Source organism: Anser cygnoides, chromosome 13 (genome assembly GCF_040182565.1).
Source record: "Anser cygnoides isolate HZ-2024a breed goose chromosome 13, Taihu_goose_T2T_genome, whole genome shotgun sequence".
Taxonomy (NCBI): domain Eukaryota; kingdom Metazoa; phylum Chordata; class Aves; order Anseriformes; family Anatidae; genus Anser; species Anser cygnoides.
In genome coordinates, this window is record NC_089885.1 from 11,442,981 (window position 1) to 11,465,621 (window position 22,641).

The 22,641-nt window shown below is 41.7% G+C and overlaps 2 protein-coding genes across 2 annotated transcripts; one reads left to right on the forward strand and one right to left on the reverse strand.

Annotated features, from left to right (window-relative positions):
• Positions 1-362: 362 nt before the first annotated feature.
• Positions 363-11,091, reverse strand: NUP62CL (nucleoporin 62 C-terminal like). The gene is made up of 12 exons (XM_013183830.3): positions 10,693-11,091; positions 9,548-9,951; positions 8,738-8,848; positions 8,175-8,303; positions 7,012-7,107; positions 5,792-5,894; positions 5,506-5,650; positions 5,139-5,188; positions 4,880-5,014; positions 4,097-4,208; positions 3,235-3,301; positions 363-580 (listed from the first exon to the last, which is right to left on the reverse strand). The coding sequence occupies exons 1-12, from the start codon at positions 10,974-10,976 to the stop codon at positions 489-491; spliced, it is 1,728 nt and encodes a 575-aa protein (XP_013039284.3). The 5' UTR covers positions 10,977-11,091; the 3' UTR covers positions 363-488.
• Positions 11,092-11,261: 170 nt separating this feature from the next.
• DNAAF6 (dynein axonemal assembly factor 6) lies at positions 11,262-20,973 on the forward strand. Its single transcript, XM_013183609.3, has 6 exons — positions 11,262-11,649; positions 13,367-13,430; positions 14,891-14,996; positions 16,893-16,989; positions 17,767-17,852; positions 20,190-20,973. The coding sequence occupies exons 1-6, from the start codon at positions 11,551-11,553 to the stop codon at positions 20,317-20,319; spliced, it is 582 nt and encodes a 193-aa protein (XP_013039063.1). The 5' UTR covers positions 11,262-11,550; the 3' UTR covers positions 20,320-20,973.
• The last annotated feature ends 1,668 nt before the right edge of the window (positions 20,974-22,641 follow it).

The window sequence follows — 22,641 nt, forward strand, 5'->3', positions numbered from 1 at the left end:
TACAGGAAATGAGGCCCACTTTCTGAAGTAGAAGCAACCTCCAGCTTGTGATATTGGGAAGCTAAATCTATCAGACTTCTACAGCTTCTTGTGAGGACAGCTGTTCATTAAACCACCTCTGTAAGGCTCTGAATAAAGTTCATAGAGTTCTGATGGAAAATACTCAAGTTACAATTAAGTACAGAGCTGGAGAGCTCCATTGTGAAGTCACAAAAATGCTGTGCTTGAGGGATTTGAGCACTGTGTATCTAACAATCTGCAGGCAGCTATAAAAAACAAAAACCAAAAGCATATACTTTGAGCACAAACTTCATGCAGGCTCTCAGAGCAGAGTTGGTGAATTCCAAAGACACTACAAAGAGTAGCTTTGGAGTAAAAACGAACTTTATTGCAACAAAAAGAAAAGCAGATCACAAGTTTAGACTTAGGTCCCCACCAGCTTCTTTCCTATGTGGATATTAGGTTAATATTAACAACTTTTGAAACTTTCAATCAAATGTGATCCGAAAACTGCGCTCTTGCTCCTTGCGGCGGCTCTCACAAACCTTTGTCACTTCTTCCACCTTTCTCTGCAACAAGGCTGGGGGAAAGAAGAAAAAAAAGTGATCAATTTCACAATCATCCTAAAATATAACCCTGCACAGTTAAGCCTGGGGAAAGAGAAAGAAAAATACTTTGTTTTAACATTCACTGGAATTTGACAGTGCACAGTGAAACAGGAAAACACAACACAGAGCACTGCTAACCTTCCACGGCCTTTAAAGGTTGTCCAAAAAGTACTGTGGCAGGGACTAGCAAGCAGAATCAGAAAAAAACCTGACATGTTCACACTTCTTGCTGAGCCAGCTTGTAGTTTCAGGGCACAGCACCAGAGAGCAGAGCAAACCCCTCCTGAACAGGAGCTGCAAGCTGGTCTGCAGCTTGAAAGGAAGTAATTGCTGTATAAAGGAACTTCCCCTGCCCACCTCACACTAAACTACTTCTGAATTATGCAAATTACAGGTTAGTCAATCTGTTTGAAGTATATACATATTTTCCTGCAGGATATCACACAGCCATAACAAGCTTTTAACTGTAAATACAGAAAAGAGTGCAATCATACAGAAGAGCTGCAGATCACTTGCAGTCGCAGTACAGATAACCTGTTATATATATTTCCAAATCAGTGATCTGCAAATAAACTGATTGACTATCAACTTTAAATGCAGGAGGCATTGCAACATACAAAAATTCTTGGCACAAGCTAGAGCAATGTTTAATTTAATTTCATGAAAGCTTATCAGAAGTTATTCAACAGGGCTACGGCATTATGTCAGTCTGTGGCTTGGAGATATTCCAGTTTAAGTTTTAATTTTAGAGTTTGCCAAACCCAGAATCTTCCAGTAACATATTAAACACCACATTGCAGTTTGTCAGTTTTCAAAAATTCACTGTGCAAAAATGATCATGGCATGAAATGACAGTCTGCTTCACCATCTCAACTCAGAACTCAGTTGTAACTAAGAAAAGAATTCCTGTTCCTCTCAGAAAAAGGAAGTTTCAGAACACGGTTTTGTCCAAATCCTCCTTTCACTGAGGGCACCTTACGGCAGGAACATCACCCTGTACCCGTGTTCAGCAAGTCCATTCATGTTCAGCTTCTGTTACACTGACAAGTTAACATTAGTTTGATTAAAGTGCCCCAGCTCCACATAATTCTTGAACACGTCAGACAAGTTAATAACCGCTGTGTACACACAGGCCTAGAAAAGATCACTGGCTGTTGTGAGACAGCCCCGAAGGTGTTTCAGGGGAAATAAAACTGATAAAACTGATAACACCACCTACAGAACAGATGTCTTTCTTTTGTGGAGTTCGGTTGTTTTGTTCATTTGTTTTTGATTTAAAAAAGAATGTTAAGAAATGGATCTTTCCCAGGCCTACTCTCAAGTTACTAATGACAAGAGCTGCTGGGAGGGTTACGTTCAGAACTGCATCTTCCTCCCCCTTGCAATAACAGGAATTCTTCTCCTTGCCAAGAACTCCACAGAAACAGATATATTAATTTAACTGCATTTTCTTAGGCTTTTTGCTTCTTATTTGAAGATAAACTGAAGCTGAACTGTTTCTTTAGAAAATGCACATTTATCAGTAAAGATAATGAATTATGATTAACTGACAAGACAACTACTTTAGTATAGAATGACTGAAAAAATTATCTCCTTTCTAGTAAAGCTGAAATGAAACAGATTGCTTTTTTCAAACATTCTGTAGAGTCAGCGTTCTGGTGCCAAAGGAGCTATACCAGATTTCATGATAAAGGCATGTCGGGAATGTGAAAGCTAGCATTTGTCTTCTAGAAGAAAAAGGCAAATTTAATCCAGACCTAAGCAAGCCAATAGTGCTATTTAAAAATAAATTACTAGCATGCCTGCTTTCACCTAAGAATTACAGCAGGTGTGAACAGCCCTGCAGTCAGACAGCCACAGTTTGGTACTGGTGAGAGCTGCACTGCTTTATTCTGCAATGCCCTCCTGTGGCTGCTAACATCTGTTAAATGCAAAGCCACAGAATTCTTGAATCTCTCAGAAAGACACAGACCCTAATAGAAGAGTTCGTTTGTTTTGTTTTCAGTGTTGAGCCCTGAAAGCACCACATTATATTAGTTGAGTGAATCCAAAACATGAAATAACAGTAACTACGCTATCAAGTTTTCACTATAGAGCACATTTTCTGCTCTGCATTAATTCTCAAGCAATTGCTATTTTGACATTTCCACACTATTACTCCAGTTACCATGCTTGCAGATAAACACATGCAGATCAGTCCTGCCTTGATTTGGCTTTTCCACAGTTCACAGGGGAATGCTGCTAACACTAACCTCCCCTATCTCCACCCCCCTCAAAACATACATTTTCTTATTTCTAAGGGGAATCCAGGAACACTTCAGAAGTTGAAATATTTAACCTCATTTTGGTGGAACCAAGGATAAGGTTTTTCACGTCATCTGCTCTGCATTGATGCATTTCAAATAGTACTTTTTATAAAATACCAGCTGTTATCACAAATCACTTTTCAGCAGAGGCCCTCAAGGCACATCAAGAGAATTCAAGCAGAGAAGGGACAATGTAATTGAAGACAAGGAGGAGAAGATTCCTCAGTGATCTTCAGGAACTCATATATCCAAGGTACACTTGCATACACACTACACACTTTGTATTTACATTCCCCCAAAGCTGCAAGATGGACTCTCACCTGAGTTCTGGTCAATCCACTGCAATGAATCCATGTGTGCATTCAAAATTTTACAGATCTGTTGAAGCTGAATAGAAAGAGAAGGTGAGAGCTATTTGTTACAGTACATTAAAACTAACAGCAGTAAAAGACAGCCTTCCTGTCCCCGTCTTCGGAGTATAGACGTAATATTTCTCACACATACAACTCCACTAACACAGCAGTCATTTTTGCTGTGCAGCAACTGTGCTAGTTTGCTTCTCCTTGACATCAAGAAAACAGACCGAGTATATGCCTGTGGCTTAGTTTTAGCCAAATTCAACCATAAGATCCACCACATCATTAATCTTAGTCTTGAGGTGGAAGAAGTTAAAAAAGGGAAAAAACTCAGTCTGAACCACCGAATGGAAATTTTTACTGAAAAAAGCCTTGTAGTAAAGAGATGCAAGTGGTAACAAGATCAATTTAATACATATCAGGAAGCTAGCAATTCTGGTCTTCTTCTAAAGTAGTATAGAAAGAGTTCAACAGCTACTGCATCTCATACAAAATGGAGGAGCAGGTAGTGGAATAAAAGTCAAGAAAGGTCTCAAACTAGTTATCTAGGCAATATTACACCAAAAAAGGAAAAAAATTCACACCAGAATTAGATACTTTGAAAGCTACTAACAATCGCAGACTAAATGGGCAAGCCAGGCTGGCTTGCATTGTGTTATAATGCAAGTCTTATCAGAAGTGAATGAAATGAAAGATGAAACAAAATATGTTTCCTAGCTTGAAACTAAAAGCAGAGTATCCATGAGCAAGCAAATGAAGAGTCAGCACTGTTTAAATATCCTGTGACTCTTTTCCAGCATTAAAAAAAAATCAAGCTTGGATTTACCGGGTCACTGGTGTCTGCTGGGCCTCCTGATGTATTCAAGTGCTCAATGATGTCCTTAAGATCTTGTGCCATACGCTTCAACTGAGCATCGATGTTTTCAGCCAATTTATAGCTGCGAAATGCATGGGAACCAAAGTCAGAACATTTAAAGTGTACTTCAGCAGACCTACGACCAATCACACTAACTTCAGTCAATCAGAACTAGCATTCGTGCCTTTTAACCAGGGCATAGCAGATATGCGAAGAGCACCATGAGAGGCATTTTATTACACAGATGAAGTAACTCCTAATGTATTTCACTCTATAAGATAGAGAGACAGACATGCAAAACTGCTGAGCTCTTTCTGGAAGGTTCAGCCAGAATTGAACCACCTGTCCAGATTCTTCGAGATTCTTATCTCTTGAACAAAACACTTCTTTAATTATCTTGCTAAAATTCAACACATGCTTAGAAGAAAGCTTGAGCTGCACATAGTGCATTCTGTTCTCATCACTTATCACCAAATAATCATTAATTTTTAGAGATTATGCCTAAATTAAAAACCTTTCCCCAGACAGCTGATTAGAACATCCAACAAAGCTCTCTTCATGCTCATTAAGGGGCTTCCAGTTACAATTCTCGTATTTCTAATGCGTAAAATATAAGTTGCCATGCGTAAAAGTGGATTACATATTTGAAAAAGGCCATTGATAGTTATGTATCATGCATCCCAATTATAATTCTGATTGATCATCATCATATTAGTCTGTTTTAGCACATGTTCAAACAGATTTTTGTCTTACGTCCTCTCCCGTTCTTCATCTGCATGCTGCAAATAGATAGTCCCACTCTGTTCCTTCACAGACTCCTCCAGAGGGGTCAACAAGTCTTCAAGCTCTTTCTGCTGAGACAGAATGAAGTCTAGCTCCTGATCCAATCTGAACAGAAAGAAAACACCTACAATTTAGAACAGGCTTAGAAGCTATATACATTCTCGAACTTCCACACAATGCAAAACGATGCAAAAAAATGAAAACATTATCTCAAGTGTTCATAGTTTACCTCTTCTGATCAAGCTTCACTTTCTCTACTTCTCTGTGTAATGAAGTAATCTGTAAGCAGAAGACAATTATAGCAGGAATACTCAAAAAGTAATCTCAAAAGAAAATGAGTGGAACTGAGAAAGCTATTATCATAAAAATATCTTCTAGTAAAGCGAAAGAGTTGCACGAATGTTTACAGATAAAAAGTTTACTAATGGAGTTTTGGCTATAAAAAGAGAGTAGAATAGGCACTGAGTTTTTCAAAGGCATTTCACATTTATCTTTTTAAAAGCAGGAAGTCTTACCAGAGGGCTTGCTGCATCTGTGGCACAATGCCTTTAACAATCTAAGCAAGCAAAATGAGTTCACACTGGATATCACCTTACCTTCTCTCCATTCTCTATCAGTGTTCGATCCCAGGCATTAACTTGCGTAGCTTGATGAAGAAAGTGTTTCTCTTGATCTTCCAGTTCTAGACTCCACTTATTTATCAAACTCTCAAGCTGGGCATAAGTCATCACTGGAGGCGCACTGAGAGGAAGCATGAGACAGTACAGAATATGAGATCAAAAAAGTCCAAGTGTGGTAACGCCTGTTTCCCCTTCCTCCACCAGATACCAGCATTAATACTGACTCTTGTCCCAGTCAGGAAATAGTTGTAATAAGACTCACCTGGTTGTTGTGGTGGTTATAGCAGTTGTAGAAGTCACAGCTCCAATAGCACCCGTTGTAGTTAATGGCTTAAGATTCAAAGCAAAACTAGAAGCAGAAGTGCCTGAATGAAGAGATTCCGGTCAAATAACGAAAGAACATCCGGTACGTAACAAACTGAGAACAGATCCAATACACAATTCGAATGCAGTGCTTTATGAGCTCAAATGTCCCTTTAACAAAAAGCAAATCCTGGGTGTGTCAAGAAGGAAACCAAGCACATCTTGACACAATTAACAATAGTGGACTGTAAATACTTGACTGCTAGATCTAGTCAAATGAGGAACTGACAATCTGCACTTAACCTGTGCATTATTCAAAGAAACACAACATAGCCAACACCCCTCTCAATCCGTGTTTCAATATTATATCAAAAATCTGTCAGCACATCCAGTTCCTGCCCTGAACCATTGCTGCTATGGTGCACTTTGTAGGAGATTGACTTCTGTTTTTACAAAGCTAAGGAACATTTATCAGATGACACTGCCAGCCAGTCATACAACACTTTAGGTATTGAACTAAATTCTTCAGTCACTCTAGAAACAAGCTTGAGAAATGCCTTGAGCTGAGCAGCATCCATATTGTTACAGTAAACACTGACAGGTAACTGCATCCCGAAAAGGATGCTCAGTCCTGAATCCTAACACTGTGCAGCACTCCAGATCTTCACATGAGTGTCAACATTTAAATGCAGCACTTAGCACCACAGTTTTGGGAAGAAAAGCTAGTGAAATCCTATGCTTTTAAACTTAAGCTGTTTTTTCTACATTTTAATAGGGCAGAATCAAAACATAAAACATTTCTCCCTAACTTTCCCCACAAATCTTTGACCTCTCCCTTCCCTTCTATCCCAAATAGAGAAATCTAAAGCAATTTTGCATCTACACAGACAGGCTAGAGGAGAAGCAGCTAATGTACCTGCTTACTCCAGACTAGAACATCAAAGCCCTAAAGGCCTTCACGCACACCCTGCTGTGGACACTCTCAGAAGCCGTAAGTAACTGTGGACTTGTGGATATGAAAAAGGAGGATCACAGAAAGAAATACGGTATTACTTTCAGTCACTGGACACTAGAAATTAGCACAACTGTGCTGTGCTGCTACACTAGCATGGACCTTTACACTACTCCTAGACAGAAGTCAGGCTTCCTTCTCTTCATCTTTTATCTGCAACTACTTACTTGTGGCTGTGCTTGTTGCTGCAGCTGTTGTTCCAGGAGCTTTTAAGCCAAATCCGGAAGTTCCAAGACCAGCTGTACCAGTGGAAGGAGCACCAACTGTGAACCGAAGACAACATTAAGAGTTTGCATGTCCCATTAAATACAGTTCGCCACCAAAAAACCACCCTGCCTGTCCACCCACTTTCACTGGGTCTTCTGTTTGCATTAGCCATGATCACTGTTTACATGGAGGATCATACAGACACATGAAAAGAGGTAGGCTGAAGTCATAAAATAGCCAGTGGCATTGTTGTTCGTATGATACTTACAGAAAACTACTAGCTCAGCTGTCAAACTACAACCATTTCTCTTACTTTGAATTATCTGACATTTAACTCAAACTACAACCGATTAATTAAAAATGATGACTAACAAAACTTCTGAAGCTCCCTGGGAGCATCTACTAAGTTTTCAGAGCTAGGTGTAAGGCAGTATTATTATGTGGAAAAGTTGTATTAACTCTAGTAAACATTAACATTTGCTGTAGCTAGTCTCCATAATCAAAGGAAACCGAAGTGTTAACATGTCCTTGCAGGTTGAGAAAGGAAACTGTTAGAACTCAATTTAAACTTCAGCTTCTGCCTTGAAGCTGTCAGAAAACAGATACTAACAGATACTATTTCCTGCCAAAAATAATTTTGCAAGAGGAAACAAGTCAATTATTACCAGAGGAACCTGTACATGTACAGCTGTATGAATACAGTGTGTTTTTACCACACTGCACCTCCACTGTCGCAGGCCACTCTGCCCTTTAAGCGTGAGCACCTAATACAAGAGTCAAGGCAGATGTAACCAGATTCAAGGCACTGGTCTGGGAAAACAGCAGCATCACCAGAAAGCTCGGCTGTGATATTACGCAGACAAAAATTCACATACAGATTAAATTCCCACTTGCTGCTTTGCCCACTGAATCTAAAGCATGCTTTATTTTGTACAAAATTTTCTGTGCCTTGCTACTGAAGAAGTTTTGCCACAATTTAAAGAGGGAAGGCACCAAACAGCAAGAAGAGCCTTGTCCCGTATTATCTCAGCAACTGATGCTTCACTACGGACAGACAGCACCTCATCAATAAATGCTACTCATTTATTCCCCCAACACACCAGATCTGCATACTGTGACTCACGTGAGAGGCCTGTGGTGGTAGATGAGGTCGGTGCTGAAGAACTTGCTATAGACGCAAACAAAGTAGGGCCCGTTGAACCAAGAAGAGAAGCTGTGGTGGTAGCCGCCGTTGTGGAAGCTGTGGATGTTACTACAAACAGAAGAAGTGGAGATCTTGTACAAGCAGAGCCCTTGGGGCTTTCACACATTTCAGAAGAACCACGCTACGAGTGGGACACAGATTTGCCTAATCAGACCATCTTTTGCATGGGTACAAGAGAATTTTAAATTATTTTTCCTGTGTTCTGCTTGAACTCTCTCTTTTCTAATGTACCCTTTAAACTTGTAGTTCCCTTCCGTTACACTCCGGAAAGATGTGCAGAACAGAATGTCGCACGGGACACAACACAGCACACTAATCGAGCTTTATAATTACATTCAATGAGCTTTCACAGAGTACTGATGCCATTGCAAACTCACAGTAACGGTTCCAGACCACCTCCAGAAGCCAGTTTAGAAAACTATACCCAGAAGGGCAACAGATTCACCGAGTTTGAGTAATCATCTCCTAAAATCTATTCCTACCTCCCAGTTTGTTTCCAAAGGACAGAGTGGGTCCCTGGCTGGTAGTAGCAGTCAGAGTTGCCGTCGGTGCACTAGTGGCTGCTGTTGATGTCAACGATCCAAAGTTTAGGCCTGGAACAAAACACAGGATACACAGAAAAGGAAAGATGAACCTCTTGCTACAGAGAAACTGATCACAGTATTCAAGTCAGCAGAAGTAACAGTTTAAGCAAAACATTAATGTTTAATGTAACAAATACTCTGCATTATCCAGCAAATGAAGTAGAGCTAGGAAGATTACTTAAGAGGCTTTAACAAATGATTTAATGCAGATGAACATCATCCTCACCCCAGATCTTCCTTCAAAGGCCTGAACTATCACCAAGTAAATCAAAAGCTGCGAATTGAATTTCTGCCAATTCTACAGAAGCAAACAGGCTCGTGCACACCCCGCAGCACTCCTTCCCCACTGCTTCGAGCCCTTTCCCCTCGCATTAGGAAAGCCACCAAGAACATTTTTTATAAGACTCCAAATAGAGCTGGCACCTCTACACACCCTTTTAATATTATTCCAGCCTCACTTTTCAAACCCACCACGTAAGTAATACTTGTAAAACACCACTCAGATTAGAAGCCTGTATCCATGGCACTCAAGCCCTCCCTACAACAGCCCAGACATATTGTCAAAGCCAGAGCAAGGTGCCATTCTGAGCAACTTCTCCATACAGATACTTTGCTAGCCACACTGTTAGCCAAGAGGCAAGCTCATTAGTTCACTTACACATACGAACTCTGCCAAAGACAGCTCACGTTTCAAGCCCAGGCACTCACCCGAGGACTGTGTCCCAAGGCTGAAGGGGGCTGCAGGCTGGGTTGTGGTTCCTAAGGCGGCCGCAGTGGTGGCCGCAGCAGCGGGTGCTGCTCCAAAGGTCAGCCCCGTGGGCGCTGCTTGCAGAGTCGTGGTGCTTGCAGCACCGATGCTGAAGCTGGTTGTCCCCGCCTGGGTCGTGGTACCGCTAGCGAAAGTAAAGCCTCCAGTTGTCCCAGACTGAGTGGTGGTGGTTGTCGTCGTGGTGGTGGCAGCGGCAGCAGCTCCGAACACGAAGCCAGCAGGGGCTGCTGCTTGACTCGAGGGTGTGCTGGTTGGTACAGAGCTACCAAACCCAAACCCCCCTGTGATTCCAGTAGCCTGAGTTGTGCTACTGCTTCCAAAGTTTAATTTGGGTGCGTTTCCCCTACAAAAGAAAAAAAAAGTAGTGAGTCAGTCTAAGACATACATCTAGTGAATACTGAGTCAGCTTTCTTACGGACCGTTTGCTGACAAAACAACAGAAAGCATCTTTGAAAATGACAGGCACTCTACCAGGATCATATTTCTGTTTTGACAAAGATTGTATTATAAGTCCTGTCAACTGTGATACTGTTAAGTCTCCTTACATTGACACCCCCTTAATTACTTCTGCCTATCAATACGCTATAAGACATTTACAGCGGTGTAATAAAGCTGTTTATTCTCTCAGCTTTTAAGCATCTTTTCCACTTCCTCCACGCAAGCCTGTTCTTTTAATTACACATCACAACTAACCCCAAGTTGAGCTCCCTTCCCACCGCTGTGATGTAGCAGGCTTCCGAAACAATAAATCTGAAGAAACGTTTCAAAGCCTGGCAGTCACTTCCAAGGACAAAACAGCCCCACCTGACCAAGGGGGGGGCTCTCAGTGCTTCAGATTTGGATCACAGAAGATGCTTTATATTAAGGGCTGAAGCCTTAGCCGTTTTTCCCACAAGCACCAATGACTCAGTGGCAGGGTGAGCTACAGAACGGGCAGCTCTTAAAGCCAGCTCCAGGCACCGGTACTGACAGGCGGCAGGTCTCGCTGCTCGCAGTAAGCACGGAGGACCCCGGAGCACGGAAGCAACCCTGAGCACCAAAGCGACCGCTCGGGGCCCCCCCCGCCCCCGGGAGCGCCGCTCACCCCATGGGGAACACGCTGGCTGCCGGCGCGGCGGCGGAGGCAGGCGTCCCGAAGCTGAAGCCTGCGGGCGGCGCGGTGGTGGCGGGCGTGCTGAAGGAGAAGAGCGCCGCGGGCTGGCTGCTGGCGGGCGTCTGCGCCGCGCTGCCGAAGCTGAAGCCCCCCGACGGGGCGGGCGTGAAGGAGAAGCCGGCGGCCGTCGTGGTGGTGGCGGCGGCGGTCTTCGGGGTGCCGAACGTGAAGCCGCCGCCGCCGGCCGAGGCCGAGCCGAAGCTGAACTGGTTCATGGCGGAGCGGCCTGGGCGGCGCGGGACGGGCGGGACAAGCGGCCTCCCCCGGGCCCGTCACGGAGCCCGCCCGCAGCACCCACCGGCGGCCAGGCCCCGCCGCGCGCGCTGATGACGCGCTCCGCGCACGCGCCCGGCGGCATTCGAGTCCCTGCTCCCGCCCCTCTCGCCCAGCTTCCCAATCGCCGCCCAGCTTTTCACCGCCTTCATTCTCTACTGGCTAAGCCTGCCGTCGCTCCTGAGCCGCCACGCCGGATTGGCTGGCTGGAAGAAGCGGGGAGGAGCTGGAGAGCGGTTGCTATGGGGACGGGGACGCGGAGGGCCGTGAGGTGCTGCTGGGCCCGACCCGGGCCGGTCCCTGTGCTCTGCAGCCAGAGAGCCTTTTGGGGGCAAAAACCTGCAGTTTGGGTCCCTCATCAAAAAGATCGGGTCCCCTTATGCATGTATTGACGCACACAATATTTAAATCGAGAGCAATGCCCCTAGAACATAAAGCCCCTGAGGAGTGACAGTACAGAGCAAAGCGCGGCTCCTTCCGTCTGAGCCGTGCTTTCCTCTGCCTGCAGCAGCGGCTATGGACTTGGGCAGCATTTCCTCAGCCTCCTCCCTGCAGGCCCTCGCCAAACTGCTCAGTGATGCGCCTGACGACGACGATGACGATGACGACCAAGGGGTGAGTCTGTCGCAAGAAGTGGTGCTTCTTCCACCTGTTGCACCGCAGCCGATCCGTGTCAGCTACGGAGATGCAAATCCCTTTTTTCCCAGTCTGAGTAAAAAGAGAATTAAAACCTTAGAAGGTTTTGGAGCGACTGAAACAGATAGGAGATATTTTTAACGTAATACGCTCTTGAAGGAAGATGCTGTCCCAGGGGTATGAGGAGAGATTGTGACCAGAGAACGGGAGGGATATTCACTTTTTTCATCCTAAAGGAAATGAGAACGTGTAGTTGAGAGACGTATAGTTACTTAGATTTCCATCTACTTTCCCCTGAAGTCTGTTAGAGGTGAAGGCAATTACGGTTAGGATTTCATATGAAGAAAAAAAAAAGTTGCTGCTCAATTTCTGCATAAAGACTAAAACATCCAGAGGCAACTGAATACATTAAATCTGCATCAGACATCCAAGAACTGTAGAGATAGCTGATCACTGAAGTACACTAGATATGTTGGAGATGATAGAATATGGTAGAGTGAGTAACCATGCTAAGATGAAAGATCCGAATGGTTAATGAGAGAAATATCTCTCTATTCTTTTTTATTAGTTCACCTCAGGACTAGAAGAAAATCACATATTTTGGAAAAAATGTCTGCTTCTCCTGCAATATACAACTGCTGCTTTAATTTAGGCGTGTATATGTACTGGGGAGAAATACCTAGGTCTGTCATGCTCGGGGAAGACCACAGGTACCACCAATCACAATGTGCACGGCCTCAGTGAAAGCTCAAAACTTTGGCAAGTCTGAGGATTTTCAACAAGTCGTATGGCGACATGAATAACAAAAATTGGCAAAGCTCTCAGTGCTCCTCTGTGGCATCAGTTCTTCCAGGAGCCAGCTGGCTGACCCTGCAGTTGTGCACTAGTAGTGGCAATGGGACTGTTTGGGGGAAAAGAGATGCCTCTCTTGAAGTTTCTTTCAGTAGATGATAGATGTGGTCCATCATACTCTAGCTACACTTCTCTTTAATCCTTGATTTCTAAAGCTAGTATTACTGCTGTACATCTTTGCAGTAAACATCCTGATTTTAAAATAATTTGTTTACATCTTATTAATAAAATGAATGACACTTCAGAGGCAGAAATGGAAAATTGCCACAAGTGATGTCAATTAAGTCTGAGTCAATCTGGGTAATTTGAAATCTTTATTTTGATTTAATTTAATGTTCTGTGCATATGAGGCACTTTTTATCGAACCAAGGAATTTCTCTATGTATAGAAATGCCTCACATTGGCCTATTAACACTAAATTGATTCATAATTAGAGGAAAATGTTGTTGCCTCATATGATCTCTTCTGTTAAAAGGAATCTAAATGCTATGATGGGATTTGCATGTAGCCCCCTTGCTTTCACTCAATATTTTCATGGCAGGCAAAGCAAGACAATTTTGTCAAAATGCCATAGAAACTAACACTCAAGAAGCACATCTGGCTTTAACTCTACTTTTGGGAGTCCTGTCTAAACCCAGTTAGTTATCAAAGCTCCTCTCTGCAAAGTGAGAGTAAAAGAACATGTTCAGAGATTCAGGCTTGAAACTGGGAGAATTCTTTTTTTTTTTCCTAGCAGTGATTTACTTGACCTCAGATAATGTTATGCTTACTGACATACACACTCGTTGTTATGGGGCTGCTGTCTATGAAAATTAATTGGAGTTCAATTTGACTTTTTTTGCAGCCACGCTGTTCTGTTAGTGCTATGACTCCTGGTAGCATTGGACCAGTAAAGAAAGAGACCTCTGGTAAGAAGGAGTGTTTGTATGTCGTAGCGTTCAGTTGTGTGTTAGCAGACCGTAACAGCTGCAGTAAATCACCACAAATAGTTTGCTTCAGTAAGTGGGTGGACTTTTGAGATGGAAATAGCACTGCATTTTGGTTACGCTAAAATTCTCATTTTCCTGAAAACTTAACCACAAAGCATACAAAGAGCAGCAGAAAGGGTAACTCTAGAGGGTACCAGCCTCAAGTGGTGGTAATAACCTGAGTAGAGAACGCAGCCTGGTCATGGGCTGCGGGGGGGTGAGTCATAACCGAGCAGCAAAAGGCTCCAAATAAGCACCTCATGGAATTGTTATTTCTTACTTAGAGCAAACACAGAAGATGGGACTTTCAGTACGCATCCTAAAGGATCTTCATGGAGTAAACTGCATGGAACTGAGTCTGTGCTTGTAGTGTTAGAGTTATGAAATATACCATGAAACACAGAGATGTTGTTACTCCCAAAAGTTTCACAACCCTGTTTAGACAACACTTGAGATGAAAAATAAGCTTTGTTCAGGGCTGCCCTCAACAAACCCAGAGCTGTTTTTCAGTTTTTTCCTTACTGCACCTTGTTCTTTGCCTTGAAACCCAGTTCAGCTCAATTCGCTATCTGACTCCAGGTGTTCTGGCATCCTAGAGAAAGGCGGACTCTCAGACAACGAGAACAAATACCCTGAAGGTTCATAAATTTGTGTCAACACCTCGAATTGTACTCAGGAGAGAAAAGAAGACAAGTCTAGTCTTAGCAAAGTTAATGTGAAGTTCTTCCTGGGACTAACTGTGTCACGTAATTGGACAGCTTAAACCTGTAAGACAGTTTAAGAAGGACCGGGATGAAATTAACAGGAAAGGAACTGTCGTAAATACAACTGACTGTTTTTGCTTGGAATCCAGAAATAACCAGAGATTTTACTATAAAAACCTCCAGGTTGCAGATTTACCAGCTAACTAGAAAATGTATTTTTTGTTGTAGAATAGGTATAAACCATGTTATTCTTCCCGTGGACTTTCATGCGTCTTCAGTACCTTATCTGTGCTGTGCTCAATAGTTAATGGGAAGAACTGGATTTATATGTGAGGAAGAGATCCTTTTGTAAATGACTCTGCTCACTTAAAATCTCACGTCAGGGACATGGGGAAAGATTAATACTTCATACTTCTACACATTTTGAAGGACTAGATATTTCATGCCTGATAGGACAATTTCCTTGACATAGAGGTTGAGTAAAGGAGATTTAAGGGAATAGAATAGAAAACATCCTCCCTCTGCAAATTCTGATTCATATCATATCGAGGGGAAGGAGACTGTAATCATTAATTATAATGTGTTTTTTTGATACAAAGATTTTTCTTAAGTCTAGAAAAATGAAAGTTTGCTGAAAACCTAGAGAAACAGACATTCTATAAAACATGACAGTGTGATTTTTCTCATCACTTACAGGTACTTCTGAAGTGAAATCTGAAAACAAGAAAACTATTTGGAATACGGAGGAGGTCCCAGAAGGATCTGAATTTGATGATACCTGGGATCCTAGAGAACAGCCAGAGTAAGTCAGTTGAGACGGCGTGCATGGGTTTTACATAGTTTTATTGGAAAAATGAGTTAACTTCAATGTGAGTGAAAAATAGCAGTCTGAAAAGCTAGTCATGAAAGGGCAAAGGAATGACATCAGTGTTTCAACTAAAGCAACAAGCGAGGAAGGATTTTAACTTCTCCCTTGGAAGCCTTCTGATCTCGTAACAGAAATGTAGAGTTGGTTTTTGCTGTCATAAGATTATTTGCAGTGTCAGATACTTGTACCAAATGGGATTAGGAGGGGAAGGAGACCAGCAAAGTGATTTACTATCTTTGAAACATGCCAAGTTTGTGTGGAATACCTGGTTCTTCCTGCTGCAACTGAAACATGTTCATTTTTCATTCTCAAATTCATAAAATACTAAAACTCATGTTTATATTTCAAATAATTAAACTCTTCAGAGACGAATACTACAGTAGGAAAGAAGGCTACATGCAGGCAGTTTTAAACTTTTTAAAATCTTGTTATTCAATCATAGTCTGTCAAGGGACAGCCTAAAACCAGTCTTTTCCTTTGGTCATAGAAATACAATGTTTTTGAAATGGATAGTGAGGCGAGTTATGCTGCAGTTTGTAGAGGTCAGAAAGCCTTCAGGGTCAAGTAATTCACAAAGAAGACTTTGAATTTATAACCATTGTGTTCTGATGCACTATGCCAGAGTTTGAGATGTCAGAACAGATGCACTGAAATCCAGGAAGCTGCATATTGCACACGAGATCGTAGTCCAGAATCATCACTTTTCTCTGCACATAAGTCATGCCATTATTTTTTCAATTTCCTGATATAAAAACTGGACTGAGCCCAGTCTGAAGTTAGGCTCAGCATTTCCAAAAATGGTTTGGCTTTCAGCTGCATCCTTGCATACTGTTGTGTGCTTGTTCTTGAAACTGTCACCTGTGAGGTACAGAACATGTTTTCTTTGTGTGGGTGCACAACAGAGGCTTTTCTCATGCTATTTTTGACCTTCCCCTCTCTGCTGGGTAAAGTGTGGTCTTTCTCTAGCCTCAAGTAATTGTCCTGTGTTGCGCAGATGAGAAGAGAATATAAATCTTTGTAATAGTTCATCAAATTAAATCATGGAAAAAGGCCCAAAAGGAAAACAGATGGTTAGAGGTGCATCCAGAGTGGTTAGACAGATTTCTCATTGACTTAGGAATTATTACATATGCACATGAAAACTGGAGATGTAAAAAAGACTTTCCATACACTTTTTCCAACAGCTTTGAGAAGCGACTCCATTTATTTTGCTCAATTTAGCAGGAGTAATATGTTCTAAATACATTCTTTTAGTTTGCATTTCCTCATTCATTAAATATCAAGTGGAAGGGAACATGTGATTCTAGATTTTGTAGGGTTCTAAATTAAACAAATTGATTTTGAGGGGAAGAAAATCGATGTTGGCCAAATGCAAAGCAATTAAAATTAGACAAGATAACAGTGGTGTTCTCGGGCTGCAAGAATAGGCCGAATGACAGAACAGAACACGTGTAATTGTGACAGCATCCTTTTCAAAGCCTTTTCTCAAGAGTTTTTGGGTTTTGACTAGTTGATAAGTATCATTTTCATTTGGAATGCATTTTCTGTTCCATGATCCTGCAAAGGCTGGTTAGTTAAGTAGAGACAGCAAGGTGACTATCCTAAAAGATGGAGTGAATGTTCTTCACGTGTCTTGTAGTTAACTCTGTCATGACTCTGGACAGAATTCCAGTACGGTTGGCTTGAAGGCTTGAAGGGAGACTGAAAAGTAGGAGGAAAGGTGATAAGGATATCAGAATTCATACAAAGGTTTATGGTCCCCGGAGAAATACAATCTCCTTTGGTTTCCTGCCTCTTCTCTGGTATTAGGCAACTACTTCTCTTTTTCAGGTATGAGATTTTATTCAAACAGCAGGTGGGAACAGAAGATGTCTTCTTTGGGATGAGCAGGAAAGACCCTTCCACGGCTTGCTGTGAAGATATGGTGGTGAGCTAAACCTGTATCTCCCATCCTTTCCTTGTGCCATTTCTCTGAAGACTTGTCTTCAATCTGTCCTTCTTCTTGAGAGAAAGTATGTAAACACCAAGCTGTATGGCTGTCTTTGGCTTCCTGTAGGATTTTCTTACAGTTATCTAAGCATCTGTAGATATTTACATTTGCTAACCTGAGGAACTCATGTGTATCTCCTCAAGGACCTAGTGTATCCGAGAGAATCTCTGCTAAAGTGTGTGCCACACAGACCAGAGGGAAATGAAAGTAACTAAAATGAGTTTTCATCATGGACACAGTTTTGGGGTGGAGAGGGACTGAGAGTTTTCATCTGTCTGTATTTATTACCGTGTGTGCGTTAGCAAAATGCCACAGTACCGACAGTTTTTAAAGTTACAGGGAACAGATTCTGTCCCTTTATTATATGATCAAAGACTTCCCTGCTTTCTGAACTTCATGACTGGTATAACTGCTGTGCAATTTTTCTTGCCGAAGCAAGCTGTCCTTGGAATACACAAATCCAGGGGCTTTTGGTGGGTAAAGAATACCTGCCAAGTATACTATCAGCCCAGGATTTTGTAGAAAATTAAGGTATCAACACACATCACTAAGCTATTGAAAACAATTATCGCTTTGTCATATTTTCTCTAATACACATTACCTACTCAGAATGTTGCTCTGACACTAGCATCAAAATGTTCATGGAGATGGTGTATTTTATGGCTTGTAGGTCTATATTTCTAATCACAGTTTTACCTCTGCCTGTCATTTCAGATTAAAATCAAGCTGCCGGAGACAAAGGTCTCAGACATCACATTAGATATCCAGGACAAGGTTCTTGACCTTCGAACTCCCCAAAAGTAAGTGAAACATAATTGACAGAAGTACAAGTAATATATTATTTCAAAGGAAGATTAATCAAGCCTTCCAGAGAATGCTGGAAATCAAAGGTAGAGACAAAGATGGGATTATTAATTACACAGAAGAAATAAACAACTATATTTCACCCTTATGTCTATAGTTTGCTAGCTTTAAATCTGTGATACTATTCAAGCAAAAATAGTTTTAAAACAGATTTTTGGTTATCTAAGCAGTAGGGCTTCAAGGGCCCAAAATGTCTGGCAAAAAAACTGCCCAGTCTTTAAGGACTTCTTGGGAATTAGCTTTTTAAATACTAATTTGTACAAATGAACAACTGAAGGTGCTCAAAAATGTGCAGACACTTTCAGGTATTGAAACTCTGGACATAACTAGGCATGGATGCAGACATGGAAATGGTACAAGGTTTCCCTGAAGAGATTCCCTTTGAGTTTGCTACAGGGCTAGCTATTTCAAAACTATGAAGATAACGAACTGACTGACTTATACTCAGGCTTCTTACAATCTTCCTCGATATTTCCATCTGTGCAATTGCCCTGCCTGAGATGCACAGGTAATTGCCATGTCTGTTCTGCTCTAAATTCTTCACAATAAAGTGTTTTCATAAGAAAGCTCAACCCTCTACCTGCACCTTTCTGCACTGAATGGGATGTGAGAAGATTCATACGTGAATAGCTTCCGGCAAATCAGTTCAAGGTGTGCACCATAGATTAAGGCCAAAATAAATTCTCTCCCTAGAGAACTAACTGCAGAAAAGTCACTTTTCTCACAGACAAAACCAGCCTGAATCGGTTACCCCTTGCATGAATTTAACCTGAAGATGCAACAGTACTAAAAGAATGTTTGAAAGTTCTGGCTCTGAAACAGGTAAAGCAGGAGGAATAATTGTCCAGCTAATAACTAGCATGACCTGTAGTTACTAAAAGAGGTAGCTTAATGCAATACTGCAGATGTAGGAAAGCTTCAGCTTCCTTTTTCTTTTGCAATTCTGTCTTTTTGGTGACTCAGATCTGCCATTATCTTAGTATCCAGCTGTCACAAGCCTAGCAAATCAAAGTTTGTTGTAAATCTAATGGTTGCTTGGGTACAGCCTGAGCCAGGGCTGCTTTTGTAAATTTAAGTGCAAATCTTCTCAGTATGAAAGAAACAAATAAGATTTCAAGTTCCCCATACCAAAAAAACATTGTGATCTCACAGATGTATGGGAAAGCTCAAAGGAATTGTTTCCAACTCTGTAGTCCTGGGGTTGATTCTAAGCCCATCTGGTTTTAAGGACTTTTCCAAATTATAACAACTTGTTGCCTTCAGTAGGTGGGATGCAAAGATGTTTGGAATGTGCTGCTTTCATCTATGGCTGCTGTTACACAGATGAAAAGGTCTGGAAGAGTCACCATGATTTTAAACCCCAGTTTGAAGTAACCCCTATCCACGCTACCATGTTGTCTTGTAGGGCTTTATAGTGTTTGGCTGGGCAAATTTCTTTATTCTAAAGTCTACTTAGTTCTCTTTGCACTATCAAATCAGTGGAGGTCCAAGACTGGCCAATCATTCATATCATCAATAGATAAGCCTGTGATAAAGAGGAAAGAGTCCAGATTCTGCATGAGCAAGTAAGCTTGAACTATTATTAGAGTTGAAGGAGTCCAGACCTAGACATCCTAATGAGGAGATAAACCAGAAGTATTGTCAGACATTCCAGGAATGTCTGCCATAGCAAGGGAATGTCGAATAACTCCTGAGTCAAATGTCTAACCTTTGTGTAGTATGGGCCTGAGCCAAAGGTAGGGGATCACTGAATTAATCTTCAATGTAGGTTACAAAAAAGAATTTCAACAGCTTTACAACTCTGTTCACTCTTGTAACTGTGTTCTACAGTGTAGATATATCTTTTGTGAAACTGGACTGTCCAGAATCTCCAGCTGTGCTAGTTATTTCTTACAAGACAAGCTCCTAAAGACACTTTCAGGCTTTAGGCATTATTCAGATTTTTACCACCAGGAGAGCGTTATCAATGCAGCTCTTCATCTGCATTTAAAATGCGGCATTGTGTATAAGCAAGAACAGTGGAGAGAGCTCACAATCCATCATTGGAAGCTGTTGTCGTAGCCACAGAGAAAAGAAAGGAAGCATTGGAAATATTCCAGGGCCTGTATAGCTGTGCATCAAGTATTGCAGGTACTCCACAATCTATCATGAGAAGGATATACTGAATGGACTTTCCTTGGTATACTGATTGGTGAATTGCAAGAGTAACTTTCAATGTCATCTTAATTGCTCACATAGTTTGGAACATTAAAACTCAGTGTCCTCTTTTACAGGAAGCTGCTGCTGCATCTCCCTTGCCCCGTAGACAGCAAGAATGGTAAAGCTCGTTTCCTCTCTGAGGAGGAGATCTTAGAAGTCACCTTGAGGATGACAAGGGAGTTTGATTTCATCAATTTTGCCTGACGGATAGAGAAGTGGAGAAAGTTTTCAAACAGTAATCTCTAAATTTGAAGTCTTCTCAAAATCTAAGTGGTCCTGAAATAGGAGATTGTTCCCCTTGAACAGTCCAAGGGGAACATCCTTGGATAAATTCAGTAGGTCGGGAGGAAAAAAGACTTATTTATAGCACCCATAGGTTCTGTAAGCTGGAGCCGTCTGGCTCTTGCACTGATCTGGTTAGTATTCTGCTTCCTTCAGTCTGTTACAGCCTCCGTGAATTAGAAGATAGGAGATTACAAATTCTGTAAGCCAGGGAAAGTATTTTTTTGGTTATGGCTGATAAGTAGCACAATGGTGCCCTGGCCATTGACGCTGTTTCTTAGTTACTGTTAGAAGACTTGCAAGTGATATTTGTTTGGCCTCCAGTACTGGCACTGGGACCAGTTCAGAACCCACTCTTAGCTATTTGGTGAGAAAATCAAAGCTCATCAGGGATCCGTACCCACACCTCCAAGGCTTCTTTACCCTAGCAGAACAAGGTAACCAACTACAACTGTGTTGCTGAACAACTTGGCTCTTTTGAACAATTTTTGACAATGTATGGTTCGATGTCATCTATTCACCTGCTGCCCCTCCAGCTATTCTTCTGATTTCTGTTAATAAAAGAATGTGCTCTAATGAACTGTTCCAGTTACCTTTCACTCTGCCTTCTCTGCATTATGTCCTGAGAGACTTCCTAAACATGGAATGAGAGGAACTTTGCATAACAAAGTACCACTTTCTTAAAGGGCAGAAGTGCACAGGAGCTTTTCTTTTGGCCTTTGGGTCTAATCTAGAGCAATAGAGACGAGTAACCATGATGTTACCAGCTTCTGGGCAAATACATTCACTTAGCATTGTTAGTCATGCAGCAAGCAAAGATATCTGCTCAATGATCAAAGAGGTGAGGACAAACAGGACTCACACTTTGATGGAATTTAAGCACGCTTAACTAAAATCTTGTAATCACTTTAACAACAAAATAGATTGGGTCCTGAATTTGCCTGGCATAAAAATAAATAAATAAATAAATAAATAAATAGAGACTAGCTAGATTGTGGATAGTATCCATGCAGCTATATTTGTGACAGGAAATTTGTGACTGAGAACTGAGACAACCGAGAAGAAGAATTTTCCATGATGGATGAAAGACACTGATGGTGATTTTTTCAGACATCTTTTTGGTCAATTAGAATTTTCAGAATTTGTTTGTAATATACTTCCTTATAACTCTAGGATGAAGTTAGCTGATGTTTGTATGTTTCAACCACTTCCCTTAAAGCAGACCTATTCCTTGGGTCTGAATAATACTGCTCAACCTCTACTTTAGTGTTAATGCACTGGATTGCATGGAAAATGGGTACCTCGGTTGTTATGATTCATCACAAGCAGTTGGATATGCTGACAACACTAAGGGGCTACTCCAGTTTGTATTTGCTAAAGTTTCCATAAATTGCATTTGAATGTCTCTTATTCATACTCCAGGGAAGCCATGGTGGAGGGGAACAATGCAGATGTATGAAGAGGCTGAGATCATTCCTCCTGACTCAGTTTGTACTGCGTGTGTTTGCCAAGAAGTTACAGTAATGCTGTTTCTTGGAAAAAAAGGTTGCCTTGAGGTCCCTAGACAATATGCTGTTATGCTGTTGCATTTTTTATGTACATTACAAAATGGAAGGTTGACACTGTATTTATACACAGGTGAACGTAACATTTGCCAAAGGTCATTCAGTAAGTCCATGGCAAAGCAGAGAGTACAGCTCTGCTCTTCTGAGCCCTATTCCAGTCCTCCAACCACAAGGCAATATTCCCCTTATAGTTGGATGTAGTAATTACCTAAGCTTTCAGTCATAAGTTCTGCATAATTTAGTGTTAGTGCTTGATGCTGACTACAAAGGTGAGTTTGGCTCATTGTGCCTCTTTCCAGTCCTTCTAATAGGAATTGAGAATGTGCCACACTGGTATTCATGTCCTGTTTTCTCCCCAGATCTTTTTTTAACCTGGGTACATTTCATCTGCATTCAAGAGACAAAAATCTCAAAGGTACATATGTTTTATAAGAAAGTTGGCTGCTGAATACAAATACATGGGAGGGAAATACAATTTAGTTCTGCCTAAAGGGAAGTTCTTGTGTATTTTGGGGCTTGTATTTTTTTTATATGCTGGCCAGTCACTCTACACCCATATTCCAGGCTACAATAGATCATCCTCACCAGTCCATGGGAGGAAGCTGGCGAGCTGGTGACGTAACTGATAGAGAGGATATTGCAGGGCAGGGCACGCTGAAACTGCAGTGTTAGGGTGCCC